Source organism: Sardina pilchardus, chromosome 3 (assembly GCF_963854185.1).
Source record: "Sardina pilchardus chromosome 3, fSarPil1.1, whole genome shotgun sequence".
In the NCBI taxonomy this organism is placed as follows: Eukaryota; Metazoa; Chordata; class Actinopteri; order Clupeiformes; family Clupeidae; genus Sardina; species Sardina pilchardus.
In genome coordinates this window covers 14,051,669-14,066,451 of record NC_084996.1, presented here as the reverse complement: position 1 = coordinate 14,066,451, position 14,783 = coordinate 14,051,669, and the positions used below count along the sequence as shown (strand labels likewise).

At 45.8% G+C, this 14,783-nt stretch overlaps 2 protein-coding genes across 5 annotated transcripts in view; one reads left to right on the top strand and one right to left on the bottom strand.

Moving 5' to 3' along the window:
* Nucleotides 1-300: 300 nt before the first annotated feature.
* Nucleotides 301-4,760, top strand: LOC134076120 (G-protein coupled receptor family C group 5 member D). Its single transcript, XM_062531125.1, has 4 exons — nucleotides 301-599; nucleotides 2,144-3,623; nucleotides 3,882-3,937; nucleotides 4,120-4,760. The coding sequence occupies exons 2-4, from the start codon at nucleotides 2,237-2,239 to the stop codon at nucleotides 4,213-4,215; spliced, it is 1,539 nt and encodes a 512-aa protein (XP_062387109.1). The 5' UTR covers nucleotides 301-599; nucleotides 2,144-2,236; the 3' UTR covers nucleotides 4,216-4,760.
* Nucleotides 4,761-6,367: 1,607 nt separating this feature from the next.
* The window catches only part of LOC134076780 (RNA binding protein fox-1 homolog 2-like), a 39,989-nt gene continuing 31,573 nt past the window's right edge, over nucleotides 6,368-14,783 (bottom strand). For 3 of the 4 annotated variants that reach the window (XM_062531993.1, XM_062531995.1, XM_062531996.1), the window contains exons 9-12: nucleotides 14,140-14,185; nucleotides 11,005-11,090; nucleotides 10,292-10,367; nucleotides 6,368-9,997 (exon numbers count right to left, since the gene is read on the bottom strand). In XM_062531993.1, the coding sequence (XP_062387977.1) occupies nucleotides 9,914-9,997; nucleotides 10,292-10,367; nucleotides 11,005-11,090; nucleotides 14,140-14,185 (292 nt within the window). In that variant the 3' untranslated portion in view covers nucleotides 6,368-9,913. Of the gene's footprint in view, nucleotides 9,998-10,291; nucleotides 10,368-11,004; nucleotides 11,091-13,680; nucleotides 13,724-14,139; nucleotides 14,186-14,783 lie in introns of all 4 variants that reach the window. The other variant, XM_062531994.1, reaches the window with a different exon arrangement.

Below are 14,783 nucleotides of genomic sequence, written 5' to 3'. Positions count from 1 at the left end.
GTCTGTCTGTCTGTCTGTATATGGGCTTGAATCTGTTCCATAGCCCTTAGCTATTTTCATGCCCCACCTACCCACCAAGCGTTCTCAGGCAAAGAGAGATTGAATCAAAGGCAGGGAAGAGAGTCACTGTGTATGTGTGTGTGTGTGTGTGTGTTTGTGTGTGTGAGGGAGAGAGAGAGAGAGAGAGGAAAGAGAGAGAGAGAGAGAGAGGGGAAAAGAGAGAGAGAGAGAGGGAAAGAGAGAGTGTGCGCTGTGCAGGTGTGCATGGGCTACTCCCCTTCCACCTAGCATGCTGTCAATGTAAATTCTGTAAGAGTGAAAACAATCCACTTCTTTCCTTTGACACCCCATGCACTCCTTCCCCCACACCCTCTGTCTCTCTTCTCTCCCTTGTTCCTCTACTCCCTCGCTTCCTGTCGTTCACCACCTCACCCTGAGCTAGAGAAAAGTTTCTCCCGAAACCAACCCAACAGGCATGGACTCTTGAAAGACATTATGGAACAACTACTGCTATGAAGATAATCGCCCTTGTACACTGAACGCGAACGACAACCTAAATCTTTCTGGATTTAATGACGCTAATAGACACTGGATTTTAGGTATGTACACTCTGACTTCTGTTCAGAAAGGAGAGACAAATTATTTTATTTTATATCATGCACTGTTTTTCAAGGATAGATGTTTTTAAATATCCGAAATGGACAATGGACCAATAACCAACATGCGAGTAGCTTGTCCCATTCTATGCTTTCCTTATTTGACCTCTTGCTATCTTTTGCTATAATTTTCTTACATTTCTTTCATTCATTCGGGTCTTTCTTACATTTTAGAGAGGTAGTTTGGTTTCATCTCAACAGCTTTGTTGACCATTCCATGAGTTTCTATGTCATATCTAATCTCATCTCCTAAGGCCTACTTGATGATGGCAGCCAAAGCCCATCCATGCATCCACAATGGCCCAGGCAGCCCCATCTTAAATAATCTAAAACAATCTGAAGTGGGTAAATGTTGAGATAAGGTGTTTAGCCGTGAGAGTCAGTGTGACAATCGAAAGGGCTGGGGCTCTCTATCTATCTAGCTGCGCAGCTTAATCTAGTCCAGTGGCAGGCAAAGATGGAGGCCCCCCCCCCCCCCCCTCCCTGTGGCGATAAGCTCAGTAAATGTCATCTTTGAATCAGTGACACTCCAACAAGGGCTCTTTTATGAGCTGCAGGAAGTGACCGGGCCTCTATCAGGACTGTATATCGCTGGACGCTCTCTCTCGTCCGCACAATCTCTGTTGTTTCAAAAAGCTTCCCCCAATCAACTCTCTCTCTCTCTCTCTCTCTCTCTCTCTCCCTCTATCTCTCTCTCTCTCTCTCTCTCTCTCTCTCTTTCGGTCACTCTCTTTCCTTGTTTCGGTTGGTTTTGGTTTTATCATCTCTCTCTCTCTCTCTTCCTTTCCACTGTGGTGTGTGATATGATGTCAAGGTCTTCCACTCCTCGCTCCTCTGCCCTGCCCTGACTTGGCTGCTCTGCCACCACCATGTTTTGACTTGTTTGCTCCACATCATCTCATTCTTTCAGTCAGACAGCCTCTAGTCTGACTAACTACTGATTTTAACCTCTCGCCCTTAACATTTACACAGGTATTTTTGTGCTCTTTTAAATGTCCACTTCCTGCAGATAAAACTTCCCTTGTGATATAGTGGCTGATATAAAGACTGATAATGTGTTCCTAGGTGTGCTAACATCCTCACTCTGAGCAGTACTACCTCACACAGAGCTTTTGCCGTTTCACAATATGAAATAACAGGAGATTCATGTCAGTACATTTAAGCAATATAGCACGAGTGAAAGTGGGATTGGTAGTGGATATTCCCACGGGTGTTGTTCGCCATAGCTACGAGGCCGGAGGCCAACTAATGTGACACCATTTGACTTCATGCAGCTTCAGCATTTAGGCTACTACAGGTTTGTGCGGGGATGGAACACTCAGGTCCGTTTTCATAGATCACTGTGTGTGGGGATAGATCACTAAGATCTGTTTCATAGATCACTCTATGTGGGGATAGATCACTAAGATCTGTTTTCATAGATCACTCTATGTGGGGATGGGTCACTCAGGTTTTCTTGTATCTACAGTATATTGTCTTCTTTTTAGGTAACTTATACCCAGCTCCCATAAAGGAACCATAAACAGCACGAGAGAATAGTCTGGAGAGAGGAACCAGCACTACGTAAAAGCCACAACAATATGGCTTTACTGGGTCAGACAATGGGTGCCATATCCCCACCACACCTCCCATTTCTCCTCCTGCTGTTTCTCACCTCCCAACCAGTCGCACTGTGCCAAACCTCCACCCAAGCCTCCAGCACTACTTCTGTGGTAAGCACCACCTCCATCCCTCCAAGTTCTCCAACCCCAACCATCACAGCCACCTTCACAACCACCAGGCCTGCCACCACCACCACCCTCCCTGGCCCCACCACCACCGGTGCCCCCTCCACCTCAACCAGAGCCGTCACCTTGACAGCCCCTCCACTGCGGACCTCCTCCACCTCCTCCCCCTCCAACACCAGCCTGGGCTCGGGCAGCACCCTGGCCCTGAAGACCCCCGGCCTGACGGCCCCGGCGCCGGGCTGCGGGCCGGGCCTGGACCCCGTCTACTCGTACCTGTGCGACACGCAGGCGGCATGGGGCATCGTGGTGGAGAGCCTGGCCTCCCTGGGCTTCGTGCTGAGCGCCGGCCTGCTGCTGGGCCTGCTGCTCTGGAGCCTGTGGCGCTGCTGCTGCTGTGGGGGTGGTGGTGGAGGAGGAGGGTGCTGCCGGCGGAGCTGTCGCTGCGGGGGTTCGGGGGGCAGCGTGGTCTCCCTGCTGCTCTTCCTGCTGGGCACGGCGGGGCTCTTCGCGCTGACCTTCGCCTTCGTGGTGCGCCTGACGCCGCAGACGTGCCCGACGCGCCTCTTCCTGTTCGGCGTGCTGTCGGCGCTGTGCTTCTCGGCGCTGCTGGCGCGCGGCCTGGCGCTGCTGGGCTTCGGGGTGGCGCGCGGCTGGGCCGAGCCCGTGGTGGCGCTGGCGCTGACCGCCGTCCAGGTGATCATCGCCGCCGAGTGGCTGCTGATGGTGCTGGTGCGCCACGACCTGCCCTGCAGCTACGAGCAGGACGACTTCGCCATGCTGGTCATCTACGTGCTGTGCCTGCTGGCGGCGGCCATCGCGGTGGCCTGCCGGCTGGTGTGGCGCACGCGCCGCACCTACGGCTACAGCTACCGGCACACCACCACCTGGAGCCGCGCCGGGCACACGCAGGCCGTGCTGCTGCTGCTCACCGTGCTGCTGGCCGCCGCCGTCTGGGTGGTGTGGATCGCCCTGCTGACCCGCGGCAACCCCGAGATGGGCCGGCGGCCGGGCTGGGACGACCCGGTGCTGAGCGTGGCGCTGGTGTCCACCGGCTGGGTGCTGCTGCTCGGCCACGGGCTCTGCCGGCTGGTCTTCCTGTGCCGCGGCGAGGCCCGGACCAAAGGCAGCCCGCTGGACTTCACCAGCTGGACCAGCCCCTCGCCCGGGATGAGCAGCCTGCCGAGCCCCAAGGGCGGGAGGGACAACGGAAGTTTTGAGAACGACGCTGACGACAGGAGAGGTGAGGAGCACGTGAGCAGAAGTGAAAAATAAAGAATGATGGAGATGAAGTGGTGCGGCGTGGAATGATGCGGAAAATAACATTAGGCTTAAAAAGTTATGAACTTATGTTACAAATGGTAAAGCAATAACACAAGTTGTACTCGATCATTAAATCAAAATGCAAAGGGTGAAACTAGCAAACCATTACCTATAATTTATTTACCTCATTTTCTGTTTGACTGTGTTTTGACCTTGCACATTACTGGTTCCTTTTCAGGTAAGAGAAGTGAACCAGTGTTGAGATCTCCATATGAATCAGGATTTTCCATGACAGTAAGTGCACTTTGATAAATTCATCCAGACAACCTACTGAGCAATGTTTAAAACGATGTGCAAAAAGAAATTCAATAGTGGGCTCAGTAGCAAAATCAATAGCCGGTTTATGTAATATCATTTTGTTACAATTATATAAAGCAAACCATCAGAGCAGCTGACCTTTATGCTCTTGCTTCCAGGAAATTGACCCAGATAAAGACTATTCCATTCCCAGGCCTCAGACCACAAACATAAATGAACCCTACGATGAATACTATGGACCCAGGCAGTCTTAATCGACATACAGGTCTAGTTGACATGCATACATCAGCCATATCCTACAGTCAGTCAGTCAGTCACACTGCGTCCTCTGCAATATCGTTTTTCAGTCTACCATCAAGTTCATCACTTCATTACAGGAAGGATTTTCTGACTCATCATACACTTCTCATTTCCTGAATCCTTACACATATTTCTCTGTGTAAATACATAGCGAACCGACTCGACGGACCGTCAGTGACACCTGACAGCAACCAAACGTATTGACACCATGATAGCCTCGAGAACTCAAATAAATAGCCTACTGTGGGCACTCTCTCCCAAGATTTGCTTGGACTGAACACGAACTCTGAGAAGGATGTCGTTTTGTTTAATTACACGTTTATGTAGCAAATGTCTGTAGGTCTACTACTTTTCTGTTTCATGCAATAGGCCTAGGCCTAACAGGAATCATTCAGGCAAACCATGTCATGTTCGCGACCAGATCTGTTTGTATAGACTTTGTATTGACTATTATTTTGTACAGTTTGCACTTTGTTCGAAATTAAAATTGTATCTTATAAAAACGCCTCTAGGCCATATGTGAGTGAGTCTTTGTAACATCGATGGAATTTGTGGCTGTGGAAGGCTAAATAAGGCTTGTGTTCTGAAATTAGACCACGAGGTGGCACTGTGGTAAGTGTTTTGACACATACTGTAGGCTCAGTATTAAAACCATTAGCCGCACAACATTGCGCTCAGCGCATGAGCGTAAAAGCAAAAGAACATATGACGTATAGTTGTAAGAATACGAATATATTAAGAGTAATTAAGAGAGAAACACTAAACATGTCTCCCATGTCTAAGAGATTGTTAAAGGAAGTCTAATCAGACAGTAACATGGAGTCTTACAGGCCTAGAACTAATAGGCTAGTATTTTGGGACATAGTGTACCATAGGAACATTGTAGAAGGTAAAGATATCATTGAGGTAGGCCTATTACACAACATCAGAGAAGTATTAAGCTACACTACCATAGAAGTTAGAACTACAACGCTACAGATGTTAACTTCATGGTTTTAAGATTGAGAAAATAAGCACATATTTCACATTAAACATGACCATGCGTGACATGGAAGGTCAGGCAGTGTCATGATTCACAGCCTATAGCCTACTGACTTCAAAGGTTTCTAACAAAGTGTTCTAAGAAATGTGCTCAAGACATGACTCAGAAATATTTGTCCTTTGTAATAGCTTGTGTTTTATCTCATGTAGTGCCTCTAGCTACCACTACCAGCCATGCTTAAGAACTGATGGGGGGCGCTAGTCATAAAAATTGGCAAGCATTGTGGCCTATTCATGTGTGAATCATCCCGAGCAATAATGCCTTGACCTATCTGTTTCTCACAGTTGACCTGCAAATGAAATACTTCTCCTCAGACACTTCATGTTCTATAAAGGCCAGGTATTCCTCTTGGCCTCGCTGCTATGCGTTCGGATATTTGCCTCCCACCATCTTCATACTTGCATGCTCAAAATCCATCATTTTTAATTAGTCCCCATCATTAAACCGCCCTGAATTTGACTTCTTCAATTAAGCTCCACTTCAATTTCAATATGATAGGACACCACACCAGAGAGGCAGTTAACCTTGTGGCTTTTGGAAAGTCAGCCATCCAGTTTGGTTCCAACAGAATTTGACTAATTAAAGACCATTATTACAAATTACATTCATCAATTGAACCCTCTTGAAGAAAATGTAGAACCATGTGAAAATGATCTAATATAGGACATGAGCTTTCACAGTTCAGAATCGATAGAGGTTTCTGCAAATGTCTGAAAACCAGTCAGGCCATCTGTCAGAAACACATTCAGGTGAAGGTGTTTGTTTTGGAAGCTGTGTCATCTTACAAGTTCCAAAAACACAGAGAAACTGTTCTGCTTACACGAATACTGAAAATATTCTATCTATATTGATAATACAATATTAATGTCATAATCTTCCAGGAACCGAGATCTGTGGATCATCAGCAGAGTACTACTAGATTACACAATGTAATATGTCCATGTTATTCTGTAGCGAACAATGTAGGCTCTATGTGTATAGCTTAGTTTTCAGAGTTTTTTTGCTTGCTGAAAATCACACTGCAAAATATTTAGAGTGAATAAGAGGACATGACACCATTATAAAAACCAAACAAACTGTTTATATGTACATTCAAAAACAATAACAGAAAAAGGCAGGCATGAACGTGGTGTAAATCTTGAAAAACAAAAAAACAAAAATACACAAGTCACTTGTTTTAACCGTAAACTGAAAGGACCATGGGAAGGGTGGGGACACTAAGGGAGGGAGGAAGGGAGGCAAGCAGGGATGGGGACGCGGGCAAGGTCAAAGTTGAAACCCCACGGGTCAGTTCCTGTGCATCCACAGCAAGTGCTGCACAGGCGTCAGAGCACTCTGGTTCTGGCAGAGATGATGTCATCATCAGCCCCAGAGGCTGAGGAGTTTCTCCAGATTCTACTTCAGGGGGATCTGGGTTCAGGGGGGCGAATGGTGACAAGAGTCTGCTAGAGGGTGGGTTGAAGCTGGGAGGGGGACGGGGGGCATCACAGCATTGAAAATCTGACCCTTTGACCCTCGCTCTCAGCAATTTGGTGCCATGTGCCTGCAGAGAAGAACTGGGTAGACACGGGCTCACAGGGGCTCTTTGGAGTAAAAATGAACATCCCAGACCAAGCATTCCACTACACTCATTAAAAAAAAAAAAAAAAAATCTGAGAATCTCATGACAACACAAGAGGACAGAGTAACACAGCTGAGACAGCATTGACAATTACTAGTAAAAAAAAAAGGACATCTCCCCCCCTCCCACTCCCTCTATCCGGATGCCAAATAATATACAGGTTTGGCTTGAACAAGTGTTTCTTATTTTGAAATCTGTAGACCTTTTTGTGTCTGTTCCTCCTCTTGCACAGGCCAAACAAAAGAGAACGTGTGAAATGTTCACCGATTCGGTCCGTCTCCCTCTCAAATCCCACTGGTGCCGCTTAACACTATAGAGTCTGAGTGGGTTCAAATAACATAGCATAACCCCTCAGCTGCAGCTGCCTATAGACATACATCTCCAGTCCTCCTCCTCCCTCAGCCCACTGCATCCTCACGGGCTCATCATGGCTAGAGCCACATTCTCCAACTCTATGGGGTATTCCGCTGTAGCCACAGCTTGGATTATAATCATATGAGTACGGCTTTGCACGTTCCTCTGACTGTCTACCCCCTTCTCTCTCTCTCTCGGCCTCGGTGACATTTACACGGTTGGGGTCTCTAAAAATGTCACGCTGGTATCACGCTCTTCTGGCCCGTCGCACTGGCCTTTTCGATATGGTCTTCTGTGTGTCTGAGGGGAGATCTTGCATTAAAACAGCTGCAATCTATCTCGCACCTTCCCTCGAGACTCCAGCCCACAACCTCCTAATTCGCTAACCCTCTTGTCACTTCGCATAATGACTCCGAGAGGTATTTTGCATCTCAAAAAGGACGACCTCGTCTGTTTCTTTAACATTTAAACACTTGTACTGTAGTGTAGGGGGGTCAGGCCTTGAGGGAGTGGTTGCTACGAATGATTAAAAACTGTCTAAATAAATTAACACCCACCCTGTCTCACCCCCGTCTCTCTCTCTCTCTGAAGCTGTTGGGTGTCTCCCTCAAAGACAAGGTGCTTCTCAAGCACTCTGATGCAACAATGTCAATTTAATAGACATGCAAGACATGATTTTTTTTCTCTTAAAAAAAGCTAAAATAACTGCAACATCAACCATTAAAAGGATAATCATACGTGTATACAGTCAACAAAAAAAATGTGCTTTTAGAGAATCTTTGGAACCAAAAAAAGAAGAATCAACAGCAATAATATAATAACAATAATAGTAGCAACAATAATAACATAGTCTGAGTATATGGAGATATACAGAACAGGAGCGAGACAACGTTTATACAGGTTTGTCCCATCCTGCTTTCGGGAGCGGAGAGGCAGTAGCTCTGGTACGTACTGGACTGGACGACAGCATTCCCAAACCAACCGACACACCAGAAAGGAAGCGTAGGAACATGATTCTCACGTCCCAGTCCCAGTCTTCAGCAAAAAGGGGTGCAGTTTGTAAGAGTTGATGGGTGGAATAATGACAATAATACAAAAAAAAAATCTAATTTCGTCGGTAGAAGAGCACCACTGCCTTTAAAATTGTGGGGTCACACAAAGTGTTCCCGCCGGGCTCCGCTGGTGTGTCCCCCTGTTCCCCAAGCCCTGAGAATTCCGATCTCGTCCGTGAACCAGTCCGGCTCCTACTCACTGGGATGGGCTCTACACTGGATGGACTCTGGGTGGCCAGTGACTCCAGACGTGAAATGGTGGCGCTTATGGAATGCTGTGTGGTCTAGTAGTCTCACGTGAGTCTCAGAACTGGTCCGTTTGCTCCTGAAGAATGAACCGTCTCTCTCTTACTTGCACTCTCCTTTTAAATCTTTTTTTTTGTTTGTTTTTTTTTTTTTTTGCTCCAAGAGTTCTCCTCAGGCAAATGTTGCAGATGTTATAGATAGATGAGATAATATGGATACATGATACAGACTGAAATGCTTGCAGGACTATAAATCACAGAAATGACAACTTTATAATAGTTATAATACTAGCAGACCTGAAATAAATCAAAACTAGAAAATATGTATAATAATAACAATAAATGTTGCTGAGTAGCAGAACTGTTGTTCTTTAGCATTGCTTGCATGATCATTATCATCACCATCATCATCATCATTCATTATTATTATTATCAACATTTTCCAGAACCAAAGGAAAAACATGAGGTAATGCAGAACAAAAACAAGAGGTTTTGTTTTCCTTTCCTTGTCATTCATAAAAGTTCTTTTTCCCCTTCGCTTTTGAGTTGATTGTGAAATGATGGGTAATTTGGTTTTCGCCCATGACGCTTATGTAAATGATGCCGATTTTGCTATAAATGTCCCACTGCTCTCATTTTCTGTTGTGAGAGCTGATCCTCGACAACTGTCCTCTTAACAAAACGGCTGTGCCCTTTTAAATGTAGCTGAGGGAGATACGCTCCCTTATAGTATTTAACATTTACCACAAACATGTGAGTTGATAGTAGACGCTTGAAAGCCCAATAGTATGTGGAGCTGACACTCTTGTGTGTGGGTACTGAACAGAATATAAAGACAAGGTTCACAATGACTCACTAAACTTAATACTAGTGTCAGCTGTAATACAAAGGTTCTCCTGTAAAAATGAAAATAAAGGGCGTAACCACAGACTGTTTTGACAAAATAAAAATAGTGATTGCAAAGCTGTAGTGTTAAAAAAAAAAAAAAAAACGAACAATAATCAAGCAGTGATTTCTCGGTCCTCCCTCTGTCTGTCTCTCTGTCTGTCTGTCTGTCTGTCTGCGTGTCCGTTGGTGTTCCACAGTCTTTGCAAATGTTGCTGCCACGATCCCTCACTGGTTGTCTCCTGTTGTGTTGCAGTGGACAGACAAACTGTGGTTGTGTTGTGAGGCTTCTGTACATGTCTTTTGAGCGGCGGCTGCGGACCTTGGGGCCCCAGCACAGGAGGGAAGCGAGAGAGAAAAAAAAAAAAGAGGGATGGGGGCTCTGGAAACGGAAGGGTGGAGGGAAATCCAGGGGAAGGGAGGAGGAGGGGCTGGGGGGGGGGGGCAATCTTCTTAGTATGGCGCAAACCTGCTGTATCCACCCCGGTATAAACTAGCCTGTGTGACAGCAGACAGAGAGGACGCGTGAGCAAGAGACTGAAAAAAACAGAGAGAGAGAGAGAGAGACACAAAAAATGAAAAAGCATGAAAGACACTCAGTAGTAGCAGTGCTACATAAACATGAAGGTCAAACACGACAGTACAAAGAGCTGTTCTGTGATTACCAGTGAAATACAGTAGCTAGTGTCCACCTATCTGGATCTGAAATCTAGACGTGTCGTGCACTGGGACATTAATTTAATGGTCAGCTAAGCCCAGGGAGGACAACAGCAGCAGGCCCTCTGAGTGTGATTGGTTTGGGCTGAAGCGTGGGTGAGGGGGTAGTCTTACCATGGCACCGACTCCATAGGCAGCGGCAGCAGGGGCCAAGGCGTGGTAGGGGTCTGTGGTATATACCCGACCGTAACTATGGAGAGGAAAAAAAAACAAACATTCGTCTGTCAACAGCATGAACGCAAGTACACAACCCAGCCAAATATAAACTGTACCCTCAAATACTCATGCAAGCACACCGTGGCAATAATGCTTTAACAGAAAGATAAAACGGCCTGCTTCAGATATTCTTGAGACGTCAGCTTGAGCCAAGAACTCCACTCTGATTGGCTGATTTAAAGGGTCTGTTTAATGTCTAGGGGGTCATTAATCTTCTCTGGACCAGCGGGCCAGTCTGGTTTGAGAGGAGGTTCTCCCTTCCCACCAACGTGCACTAGGATGGTTGGTCTCAATAAGAGTAAAGTGCTGGTGCCACTCCTGAATCAGTTTCCATGGTCAAGATGCCACTCTTTGGATGTCGAAATACATAGTTTGAGATTAGGCACTCATGAAAATGGGGGCAGTGGCACCATACCCAAGGCAGCCAGCGAGGCAGCCCTGGCACTAGTTCAGAGATTACAGTGCCTTATCTACAACTAGTCCGTTGTGTTCCACGCCTAAAGAACCGACCCTTGGCCAACAGAACTGATTCCAACTGGTCTAGACACAAGAACAAAGACGCGAGTGTTTTCTGAGTCACTTGTCACGCAGTGTCACCACCTGAACCTCACCTGTCACTGTAGGCAGCTGCAGCCGCAGCAGCAGTTGCCCCGGTTACAGCAGCAGGCTGAGCGTAGCGATAGGCTGCATAGCCTCCCTGTAGGAGAGACACGGAGAAAGGGGGGAGGTCAGAGACAGCATGACTAAGGGGATTACAGCTCAGAGAGGAGGGGAGAGATGGTGTGAGGGAGAGAGAGAAAGACAGTGAGAGAAAGAGAAGACAGAGAGAGGGAGCGAGCGAGAGAGAAAGAGAAAGAAAAAAGAAAGAGAAAGAAAGAAAGAAAGAAAGAAAGAAAGAAAGAAAGAAAGAAAGAAAGAAAGAAAGAAAGAAAGAAAGAAAGAAAGAAAGAAAGAAAGAAAGAAAGAAAGAAAGAAAGAAAGAAAGAAGAGAGAGAGAGAGAGAGAGAGAGAGAGAGAGAGAGAAGGAAATGAGACAAATCTTTTTGAGGCCAATCCATGTCACATAAACATGACCAAAAAGAGGCAATATGTTATTAAAGTATTTGAAAGTATTTAGCTGTCTGGAGCGGTTAATTTCAGAGGGGAATAGATCTGCTTGAAAAAATAACCAAGTATAAGTGTCTATCCTTTAGGATGCCAAAAAAATCACAGGCAAATAGGATCTAATTAGTTACGTGACCAAGATTTTTCTACAGATTCTACTTCACTAGGTTTTGTCTACACAGAGCTTTACCAGACATTTATGAAGGTTCCTCCAGGCACTAGATTATGAGTTAGAGAGACTAAAAAGGGCAAGGGGAAAAAAACCTAATAATAAAAATATATGTAATTGTCAACGTCAACAGCATTACATCTTAATGAACGACAATGGTATAGCATGGATGGATTAGGTAGCGGTCCCCAATTTATAAGTTAGTACTAAGTTAGTACTAAATTGCAGTCATTAATCTAAGTTGACTTTTCCAAATCTGTTCCTTTTGTAGGCAATAACGCCCTTAACGGCCTGGACATGGTTTGACCTCAGAGACAAAACAAGGGCATACACCCACAATAGGACAACACATAGTACAGATATACATTATATACATAGAGTGAAGTGTAAAGAACAGAGGAAGGTGACGAGCTTTCACACACAGAGGCGCACACGCATTCGCACACACTCACACACCCAAAAAAAAACTGCCTTGATTAAAATACACTGCATGCATCCCCCTGTTTGAATGCATCCCTGACCCCAGCACCCAGTTTAATTTAGTGCCCTGATAAACTACACCTCCCATCATTCAGTTGGAACCCTGAAGAGGAGGAGAAGAAGAAAGCCACTAGTGTGCATGAAAAGTGGTGTGAACGAGTCAGTAAATGTTTTCAGTCAATAGCAGATATGGGGAATGAAGGCCAGATTGGTGAGGAGAGATACAGAAACAAAGGATAGAAAAGACTGGGAGAGGGAGAGAGAGAAAGAGGCTGATCATCGGAACAGATAGGTTTTTTTTTAAGTGCATGCATGTATTGATTGGCATGCTGTAAGAGAATGGTATACAGAGTGAGGAGAGGCTGGGGGGATGGGTCCACTACTGTCCTTCTCTGGCTGCATCTTTCAAAGCTTATGACTGGACAACTAGGGGTATGATGACACCCAGAGTTAACCTCATCGTTGCCACTTTAAAAAGGTTTGTATGAAACGTTATCAATCATTTAGAGGTTTTTTTTTTATTTTTATTATTACTTATTATGTTGTCTTGAATAGAATTGAGGTGTAATACTTGAAATGGAGGCTTAAAAGGGGAGGGAATTAGACATTAGGGAGACAAGCCTCTAGGCCCCTCCAGTAACAGACAAGGCCATCACGTGAGATAAGAGTGTGAGCTAAAACTAGAATGATATGAGCAGAGTGTGTGAATGTAGAGAAATTTGCAGATGCATAGATTGCTGAGAACTTGGCCGATGTGTAAAATAAAGACTAACCAACTCTACATGAGACTGGACCTCAGAGCCTTGACCTCAACAGTGTATTACTGACTACCAACAAGCTATAAGATACATCATTCAAGACCAGTTCTAGACCTGTATTAAGGTGCCCTTATGATTATCACTCCATGCCAAGCACAAATGTGACCATTCAAAGCGAAATCAGTCGTTTTGCGCACAACGTTATTTTGAGAAAATCAACAATAACAAACTTTCGGGTTAAAATGTTGAATTTCACGTTTTCGCATAATTTGACTGTATACAGTCTACAGTTTCATATCGTGAACGCATTTCACGGAAAAACATACGTTTTGACTGTTAAACCCGGCGAAGATTCAACACATTTGCCGTCATTCCCGTTGTGCACGCGCCACTTAAAAAGGTGATTTCTCCTCTTCTGGCATATCGTGACAGGAGAACCATGTCAACTTTGGATGCGGTTATCTTAGCGATAGTTTGTGTAATACCCTCGATATACATATCGTTGGAAAGCTTAGTTTATGGCCGTTCACGTGAGCACAATAACTTAATTTAGTAAATTTTACCGAAACAACTGGTTCCGCTTTACAGGGTCACAAATGTGAAGGTAAATTAGTACAGGCCTTCTTCCCCTTGATCAGAGTGAGGAGATTCAAGTGAGTTTGTTAAAAGGCAAGAGCAAACAGAGAGCAAAGAAACATAAAGATTGAAAACCAAATTTCACAGCAAAGATCAGCTAAGGAGACAAATGCACACACTTGGGTTTGTTTTGACCCTACCTGAGGCAATCTGCTACTAATGACTGAGTCCTGAAACACTATTCTATAGAGAGAACAACAACAAAAGACATCTGGTGTCAACCTTGACACACACATTCACCAACTCACACACACACACACACACACACACACACACACAGGTATGGATACAGAGCGGCCCGTATCTGAGCATTACACAATGTGCTGCAACAGCCATTGGTGGCATGGTTTTAGTGTGTGGAAACATTTAACATGCAACACAATTTTGTGATTTCATTGCGTGTCTTTGTGCATAATTGGTTTTTTTTTTTTTTTTTCTTCAGATTTGGGCAGCACTCTGCAAGCACCAACACACACCCATGCAGGAACGCAGACAGAGAAAGAGAAAAAACGAGCCGAAAGAGAAGGCAATGGACACTGACGTAGAAGTGGGGGGTGGGGTGGGGGGGGGGGCAGGTGGAGGAGGGACAGGTTACTTACGTATAAGTCAGCAGCTCCATAAAACCCACCATCCTGATACACCACACTAAGAGAGACAGCAGGACAGCAGCAGGAGGTGGACGAGGGGACACGAGGGGTGGAGGAGGGTGGAGGAGATTGGGTGAGGGGAGAGGCACGTGTGGAAGCCATGTACAGGAACCCATCGGAGGAAGAGGGGATGGAAGAAGGGGAGGAGTAGAGGAGAGAGAGATGCACAGACATGGGAGAAGAGGAGAGAGAGAGAGGAGGGTGGGGAAAGGTGGGGTGGGGGGGCACACAGCGAGAGGCAGGGAAGGAGAAGACAACAGTGACAAGGAGGGGGTGTGGAGGGTTGGGGAGTGTGAAAGCACCAGAGAGAGAGAGAGAGATAGACAAGTTATTTCACACGCATGCAGCATGCTGCGCTAATACGGCTTCCATCCCTGTGGGCTGTTACACTGCTCTGGGTCAGACTTCAGCACTCCAATCAGTAGCACTCTCCAAAAGAGACAGAGAGAGAAAGGTTGAGAACTTGATGAAGGGGGGGAGAGAGAGAGAGAGAGAGAGAGAGAGAGAGAGAGAGAGAGAGAGAGAGAGAGAGAGAGAGAGAGAGAGAGAGAGAGAGAGAGAGAGAGAGAGAGAGAGCACTGAATGGGCATTACTGC

What these genes read in the sequence shown, in the direction of transcription:
- LOC134076120 (XM_062531125.1), top strand. Translation starts at nt 2,237, where the DNA reads ATGGCTTTACTGGGTCAGACAATGGGTGCCATATCCCCACCACACCTC. An exon ending in CGACGCTGACGACAGGAGAG is followed by an intron (nt 3,624 to 3,881) that starts GTGAGGAGCACG and finishes GTTCCTTTTCAG; the next exon opens with GTAAGAGAAGTGAACCAGTG. An exon ending in AATCAGGATTTTCCATGACA is followed by an intron (nt 3,938 to 4,119) that starts GTAAGTGCACTT and finishes TCTTGCTTCCAG; the next exon opens with GAAATTGACCCAGATAAAGA.